Below are 9,068 nucleotides of genomic sequence, written 5' to 3'. Positions count from 1 at the left end.
TTTAATGACGTTAATATTACTTTTGAAAGATATAGCTATTGGACTCCTCATTCTAATTATCCACTAAAAGTAACATTCCAACATTATGATGTTTAGGCTTAGGTTCTTAGGAAGGAATGTGTGGAAGGCCACATCATTTGGTTTATATTTGGCTTTGTGTTAGTTGGGAAGATAACCATGACCTAAGTCTTTTACATAAGGATCTCTTTGTGCCTTTTGAAGGCATCTGTACAATAATAACCAGTATTTTCTTACCTTGGTTTTTGCCATAGAAGAGTTCAACAGGAGTCCTCATATTTTCTCCTCATAGCTATTATGTGAAGGGGTTATGAGTTCCACAGTTTCATTTACAGTCACTGGAGGATAATGAAGAGTTCCTTCCTGTTGCTCACGATAGGGTTATTCTTGTAGGTGAGAGAGAAAGTCCCCATCAGCGCTAAGAGGAACCACAGGGACAACTGCTATGCCTGTTGGAAGCCTGCCTGAACCCTACAAATTTCCACAGGTGAGGGTGGTAGAATGGGGAGAAGTGGAACCTGCATTTGTCAGTGCCAATGTCATGTGCATTGAGGAGGTAAATCATTTCACTGGCTATATGCCTCTTTCTTTGTGCATAATGGTAAACAAAAGGTACACAGAGACTTGGTGTTACTCATGATTTTATTTTATTGTTTAGAGAGAGTACAAATTAGAACTAATTTCATGTAATACAGAATTTGTTCACAAGTTCCTGATTTCAGTCCCTGGTACCAATAAATGAATAAAAGCTTTCAGAATTTGTTGTAATACATTGTGTTTTTTTCTGGCCTGTTATTCATATTACCAGATATATGCATGTAAAATTAGAAGAAAAAAATGAAAGAAGTGTGTAAGAAACTAAGATGAGAATTTAGAAATTATTTGAAGAAAAAGGAGACAAAACAAAATAAATATTATCTGCTTTTTTCCATAGACCCACAGAATTGCACAGCACAGTTATCCAAACCATCCTGCTTACATATATAGATATATCTCTTTTTCCCACTCTCTCTCCTGTCCTTCTCAACTCTGTAACTCTATTTTTTATGCATTTTTTATACATGTACAGGATATACAGAGATGGGAGACTCTCGCTATCTAGATCAGACTTGTAGTTTTCCTCTGGTTTGAAGACTCCCATGCGCTGGGATTAGAGGCACTTGCAAGCATGCCCAGTCTCAATCCCTGTCTCAGTGTACCCCGGGGGCGGAGCCTGCACTCAGTAAGTCTTTCGTTTTTTAAGAAGTTTATTCCCTTTTCCCAGTATCTATTGTACCCTTCAGATTCCATTTTACTCTTAGCGGTTCTAACACCAAGGAGACAATATGATGTTTGCATATGCAGATCTGATTTATTTCACTTAATATTACACTATTTGCATTGTGTAAAAATAACATGTCTTCTCTATCCATTCTTCACTTATTGGGCGTCTGGGTTGTTCCCAGGATTTAGCTATGACAAATTGTGCTGCAATAAACATGGGTGCACATGTATCTCTTTGTTATGATATTTTCAGTTCTTCTGGAAAAATCCCCAGGAGGGGAGTAGCTGACTTGAATGCGATATCCAATCACAGCTTTTTGAGGAACTCCATACTGTCTAGCAATTTATTAATTAGATCTTGGTGACTTTTCACTCATTGCTGGGCCAAAATACCAACACCCAAAATGAAGGAAGGAAAGGTTTATCTAGGTCAGTTAGTGGAGGTTTCAGTCCATACTCCGCTGGCTCAAAGGCAAATGGCAGGAGTCCATGGCAGCAGAAAACAACACAGAGCAGGGGAGGAGCAGCAGCTGCGGTGTCCACCAAGAGTATCTCTTCCTTCTGTACTCACTGTGAAGACTGGCTCTCCATTGTGAAGATCATATGTGGCTACACAACCCAAGTTATTAAAAGACGATTGCTGTAGGTGATCTACTAGGGTACACTAAGCAGTTCTTCTTCAGTTAACATAGATATTTAATATTTTGCTTTCTTAACTGAAAGAAAGTTTCATGATATCTATGAGCATTCAATGTGAGAGTTCTAAAGGCACATGAAAAAGCAATTATGCAAAATATCTTCAGGAATATTGCAGAAATATACAGAGAAATATAAAACTAGGCGGCAAAGAATAGCATTATTAGCATACTAAAATCATAATAGTTTTTAAAAACAAAGTAGTACAACATATGAGGAGACTCAGGAACATGTAACAACTCAGAAAAGGGAAGATTTAGAATTAGAAAAAGGATTTGAGAAGTCAATGTTGAGACAAATATAAGTGAACAATATTATTAAAATTGATTAAATGGCTAGCTGTACAAGTAATGCAAAAATATCCAGATAAAATTCAAATTGAGAAGTTGATTATTGAAATCTGTAGCTTTTGGAAGACTATCAGAGAAGAGGTAAGTGTTCCTTGTTTACTCAAATACATTTTATGCCTCAAATCAATATATCATGGGTAAAATTGTGCAGCATTGGCTAAGAATTTTACTGCATAGCAATGAAAGAATATCTTTCAACTTGAGAAGAACACTTCTTTCAAAATTTTATTTGTCTCTGAATCCATGAAATGAATTTCTCTCTGGTCTTAACAGAATAATGAAACATTTAGGGGCAAAGATGCATCCCAGTAGCCCTGCACTGGACGCCAAGATGGAGAAGACCTCCATGGCCACCATGACCTTCCCCTTAGTACTGTGGTACACGGGCAGGAAGGTGACCCACACACTACAGAATACCAGCATGCTGAAGGTCAGGAACTTGGCTTCATTGAAGGTGTCAGGCAGGTTCCTGGCCAGGAAAGCCACAGTGAAGCTCACTAGGGCCAGGGAGCCCAGGTATCCCAGGACACAGTAGAAGGCAGTGAGGGAGCCCTTGTTGCACACGATGATGATGTGGCCATGTTCAGAGTGTGCATCTGTGTCAATGTAGGGTGTATTTGTCCCCATCCAGATGCTACAGATAGTGAGTTGGATCAGGGTACAGAAGGGGATGATGGAGTTAGGTGCTCCTGATAGCAGCAACTGCCTCATTCTTGTGCCTAGTGCAGTGACTTTAAAGGCCAGCACCACAGTGATGGTTTTGGTCAAGACAGTGGAAACAGCTACAGTGAACACAAGTGCAAATGTGGTCTGTTGGAGGATGCAGGTGGCTGTGCTGGGACGGCCAATGAAGAGCAAGGAGCAGAGGAAGCAGAAGGCGAGGGAGATGAGCAGGGTGTAGCTGAGGCCCCTGTTATTCGCCCTCACAATAGGTGTGTCTGCATGCCTTACAAATAGTCCAAGAATGACAACTGTGAGGACAGTGAGACCCAGGGCTGCACCAAGAAGAATCATTCCCAGCGGGTCTTCATAATTCAGAAAAATTGTGAGCTTTTGCAAACAGTGTGTTTTCTGACTGTTGGCATACTGATGATCCGGACACTTCATGCACTGTTCCATATCTAATGGGAAGTTCAAGTTATCATCAGTAGCAGTTCTGTCACTTCTGTTCACAGGTCCTACTCAAAGAATCTCTCAAGTAGTTGAGCCAAATTTCCCTCCTTCTTTTTCTAGACACAAAGAATGTTGTACAGGATAGAATTTTGCAGTAATACTGATATCTTCCATGTGGCATAGTAGGGCACATTATTTGTTCTACTTATTAATCTTTCATATTTATAAGAGCAGTTATCTCTTTTCACAAACACATAGATCTATCTGTATCTATCCTCCATAAATGTACTTTGTATTCATTCCCTGTGAAATCAGCTGAATAAACAACCACAGAATTAGCTAAATACCAGGGATACCATGTTATCAGCAGCAATTTCTGTCATGTACATTAAGAATTTCCACCGTTTGAAAGCAGTAATTTTCACCAGGAGACATACTAGAATTTTGATTGCACCTTGATAGAGTCAGTAATTGTAGTGGGAGAGAGCTGATGTTCTTCCATCACTGAGTCTTTCTATCCATGACATGCTTTAGCCAGCCACTAGGTCCAGTTTTGCTGTTACGAGTGTTTTAAAAAAATCCATAGGTAGTACGTTTCTAAATACTTAATGAATTGGTTCCTGTTATCTTGTGTAATTAAAAATTATAAATCTTTTCAATTTTGCATGACTTTCATGCGTGAGAAGCAGATTTAACATTAACCTTGTATTCCATCACCACCAGATATATCAATAATTCAGGGGAATTTTATTGATGCACATTTATATATTTGAAAAATTGTACAAGTTCTCTTGTCTTCTCCCTGAAAAATTTGCTTTTATTTATTTTTGTGCCTACATTGCATTATCCGGATTCTACAGTAGAGTATCAGGAGTATTTGTCACATAGAAAATTTTTAATTCTCTTCTTGCTTTGACTATTGGATCTCAAAATATGATGTTTGCTATGTATCCACTAAATAGGTCTGAGACCCTGTTCTCCAACCACTTATTTAATAAGAGCAATTTCTGCCATTATTTATTTCTAAATTGTCAAAAGGTGCCTAATTGCAATATGATTTTTCTTTTGTATTTCATTTATATCTATTTTTCAAGAAAATTCAAACTGAAGGGCTGTAAGGACAGCCACCATTTTGGCCCTGATCATTCAAGGTCTGTGAGGACTCAGGACATCAGAGAACCTGAACTGTAACATCCTGTAAAGCAGTGGTGTCCCAAATTTTCTGATAAAGGAGATTATGGGGCCACAGAGCAAAGTGATTGATGATGTAGTGTGCCTAAGGAGAGTCACATGTAGAGAAAACATTCTCTCAGGCTTTCACAGACAGCAAATTGGTCAAGCAATGGCCGTGACTCATCCACATGGCTGACACTGTCAAAGAATCTATAAAATGCGGAACAGGGCTTCCGGCTAAATCCTGAGGGGATTTGACTGACCTTGGCAGATACGGAAGTCACGTTTTTTGTTATGTAGGTCTTGTTTTATCTTGGCTTTAACCATCCAGGTTGTTTAAGGGCTAGCTATCTTGCTGGTCCTTAAATAATACGTTTTTTTTTTGGTGGAACCGGGGATTGAACTCAGGCCCTTGCGCTTGCCAGGGAAGCACTTATTCTACTGAGCCATCTCCCTGGCCCCAATAATACACTTTTGAATGATCAATGGGGCTCAGATGAATTTGAGGAAGAAAGTAGACTTTTTTTATGATACACTGATATTGCCAGTATGACCTGCCAGTGCACTGGGATGCAAGCCCATGAAAGCTGTCATTAAGAGTGAAGCATATAGAAATAAATTCCCAGGTTCAAAAAACATAACTCATTCAAGTGAATAAGCTAATGGTGCCCCTCAAGGTCTTGGAAAAACAAGCAAAACCCAGAGTTAATATAAGGAGGAAAATTGCAAATATCAATGCAGAATTTTATGAAATTGAGTCTGAAAAGGAAGGTAAAAATCAACAAGTTGAAAAGTTTCTCTGAAAAATTGAATGACATGTAAACCTTGAGGAAAAATTACTTGAGAAATAAATCCAAGCAATTAGAAATGAAAAAAGGAGGAATCACAATGGATTGTGGTAAAATAAAGATTGTTGATAACCAGTTTAAGAACTTGTACTCTAATAAAATGAATCCATCAGAAGAAACAGATAAATGTCTATACATATGAACTATGAAAGACAAACCACAAAGACATAAGAATTTTATTTTATTTTTACTTTGGGGCATCAGGGATTGAACTCAGACCTTGCACTTGCCAGGCAAACATTTATTCTACTGAGCTTTCTCCCTGACCCTAAAAGTTGAGAAAGATTCTTTTCTTTTTGGCTGGCTCAGACTTCCTTCAGGGCCAATCTGTTGCAGCATGTGGATCTGGGGATCCATCCACGGTCTCTCGTTAAAGTTTAGAATAATTCTTTTGTTTGTTTGTTTGTCTCAGGCTGCCCTAAGGGCAGGTCTGGTACTGCATTTGGAGCTGGAGATCGAACCGTGGTCCCCTGCACCAGAGTGGGTTTGCCCAAGCACGCGTTTTAAACAACTGAGCTAACCCACAAGACCCATATATAATAATTTTATTTTTTTTATTTATTTATTTTTTTTTCAAAGTCATATATAATAATTTTAAATAATCCATTATCAGTGAATGAAATTGAAAAATTATTTTTAATATCTACCAACTAAGAAAAGATCCCAATGACTTCACTGCCAAAACCTACAAAGATTACGCTCTTGTTCTAGTTTCATTCCAATGCATTGTGAGATCCCTTTGCAAGATTTCCACTTGGTAAGGTCTAAAATGTTGCTCAATTTATTGTCTAAAATACCTCAGAGTATAAATGTTAATTTGTCTAGGTCTTCTTGATATCAGTCTTGTTTTTGCTTTATATTTTGAAGCTCTGATATTTGGGACATAGGGCCAGAAGTATAATTCAGCAACTGAGTGCTTGCTTACGTAAGCGCTGGGGCCAGGGTTTGATTCCTGGCACCACATGCCATGCCGGCCCCATGCCTGGGTGCACTGAGTTGGCGATGGAGTTTGGGAGTGATGGCACATACCTGTAATCTCAGCACTAGGGAGGCACAAATCAGAAGGATGACAATGAGTTCAAGCTCCTTAGTGAGACCCTGCACACACACACACACACACACACACACACACACACACACACGCACACACCCTAAAAAATAATATTTGGGACATAAGTACTTAGTATTTTGGAAATTCATGAATTTTTAATAATTGTGAAATAAAATCCTCTGTTAAAAGTGTATGGATGGGGGGCCTGGCCCTAGCTCAGGCCTTTAAGTGGCAGCTTCCACAAAGCTGTCAGCCTCAGGTTGCTGGAGTTCGAACCTCACAACTCTCCCGCTGGCCAAAAGTGCCCTGAAGGCGTTCGAGGAACAAAAAAAAAAAAAAGTGTATGGATGCAGCTCAACAATAGGTCATTCCATCATATAATGCATAGAAAAGCATGTACAACACATAAAACAAAAAATGACAAAATGTAGAGTAAGAGACTGAGTATTCTTTTCCCAGGGGCAAGAGCACTGAGTTAAAAATTACAGTAAATTGATAACTAAAGAAGAAAAAAATTTGCATTTTGTTTTGTTTCAATGGTTTTGTGGATGGATGGGATTCAAATATGAGAGACGAACAGGTTGTGCATGAGGTGTGATTGTACCTGTGTCATTAGTGACCTCTTTCTCTGAGCAAGGAGTGCAATCAAAGCAGCAGGCAGCTCTTCCTTCCTGCAGGGATTTCCTGAATCCAGGATCACAGCTCTCACTGCATACAGAAGGGGGAGTCTGAGGAAAGTTAGGTAGGTGTTGGTAACTCCTTTGACTTCTCCTGATCTTCCATACCTGGAGTGAGAAACTTTACTTTTGTGAGCACATATATCTAAATATTGATTCTGTACCACATTTATTAAATGGCATGAAAGATGTCAATAGTTTAAAAATATAGTTAGGTAAATGTATTTCTTTTCTATTAATCAGAAAGTGAGTAAACAAGAAAATTCCTTAAGTTGAAAACTGAACTCTTAAATTTCCATGTGGGCTAATTTCTCAACTATATGTGCAATACAAAATACAAAAGAACATTTGGATTATTGAGGTTACATACAAGACATTGTTTTTCATTAAAGTACCTCTATAATTCCTGTGGCCCACTCTACCATGTTTTCAGATAAAGATAATTGTCCATGTCGAGCATGAGGGGAAAATTCTCCAACTTTCACTTTACGTCTAAGACCTTCTGGAAAATTCCAAACATTGAGAATGTCATACTTTGCTTCTGCATTACTTTTCTTGTCTAAATTCACTAGGTCTCCAGTAGGATTATGAAACTGCATTTTCTTCAGAAAAGGGTGCAGCTAAAAGAGAAACAAGATCCTCTGATGAAGTGGGAACCTGTACAAGGTCAGAAGACATGAATGTGAGACATCCTAATTCCCTTTAATCCATTTCATAATGGAACTTTCATACAGCTATCAAATGAATTAGCAGAAATGAAAACAATGGGAAGATGAAAATAAACTGTTCCTAAAATGTCAGTTTGAAGAGAAAGGAGTCTAAGCAAGGATACCTAAATAGACAGTATATGTAAATGTTATGTTTTCCAAGCCCACTTTTCAGTTCTTTTTCTTACATAACCTACCTGAAAATGGGTTTATCAATACTAAAATTGATTGCATAAGTACAATATTTCATAAACTATCAATTATAGTGTGTAACACCATTCATGTGTATGTATTTCTAGAATACATGTAAGTGAAATGTTTTTCATTGAAAATATCAATTGGGAAGAACAAGGGCTGACAACATAGCTTAAGAGATGAAAGGGCCTGCTTAGGCAGATGCAGGTACTGGGGTTGCAGAGACTTATGCAGATTCATGCTGGGCCCACTCCTGGGGTGTGCTGAGATGCTGATTAAGCCTGGAAGTGGTGGCACATGCCTGTAATCTCAGTGCTTGAGATGCTGAAAATAGGAAAATCACTAGGAGTCTAATCTGTTTAGTAAGACCCTGTAGATCTTGTACTAAATGCATTAAAAACAAAACAAACAGACATAAAACCAAAAACTCAATTGGGAAGTACATTGATAGTCTCTGGGATAAAAACAGAGATTTTGGCTCACTTTAACGTCAAAATTTACACTATGGAGGCCGAGCGAGTGAGTGAGATGACCTGGGGATCAGCGGGATCCTGAATAGACCCAAAGCACAGGCCTGACGAGTGAGTGAGACGACCCGGCCGGCGGGATCCTGAATAGACCCAGAACACAGGCCCCGCGAGTGAGTGAGATGACCCGGGGCCCACGGATCCTCATTGGACCCAGGCTGCAGGCCCAGCACAGAACCCTTCAGCAGAACTCCATGCAAAGAGGCTAGAGGCAAGACCCACGCAGCTGATTCAGGAGCAGAACATCTTGCCAGAGTGACACAAAGGGTTCAGCTCTAATGCCTGCAGCAGAAAGAAGTGGAGCACACAGCCAGAACCAAACAACACCCACCTGGAGGAATCTGAACTTTGTAGATCCGGACCTGGTGCTAAGGTAATAACTCTATCTAAGCTCTACACCAAAGGTCAGAAGACAGTGGTATACAAAATGACAAAGAGAAGGAACAAAAT

The 9,068-nt window shown here is 39.1% G+C and overlaps 1 protein-coding gene across 1 annotated transcript in view; it reads right to left on the bottom strand.

Moving 5' to 3' along the window:
- Nucleotides 1–2,552: 2,552 nt before the first annotated feature.
- LOC101572247 (vomeronasal type-2 receptor 116-like) overlaps nucleotides 2,553–9,068 on the bottom strand; it is an 18,345-nt gene continuing 11,829 nt past the window's right edge. The window contains exons 4-6 of the mRNA XM_012512842.1: nucleotides 7,585–7,809; nucleotides 7,117–7,240; nucleotides 2,553–3,448 (exon numbers count right to left, since the gene is read on the bottom strand). Coding sequence (XP_012368296.1) covers nucleotides 2,553–3,448; nucleotides 7,117–7,240; nucleotides 7,585–7,809 — 1,245 coding nt within the window. The remainder of the gene's footprint in view (nucleotides 3,449–7,116; nucleotides 7,241–7,584; nucleotides 7,810–9,068) is intronic.

This window comes from Octodon degus, unplaced genomic scaffold, assembly GCF_000260255.1.
Source record: "Octodon degus isolate 3935 unplaced genomic scaffold, OctDeg1.0 scaffold00282, whole genome shotgun sequence".
NCBI classification, from domain to species: Eukaryota; Metazoa; Chordata; class Mammalia; order Rodentia; family Octodontidae; genus Octodon; species Octodon degus.
Note: the sequence above shows the minus strand (reverse complement) of the source record. Positions and strands in the feature narration are given on the sequence as shown.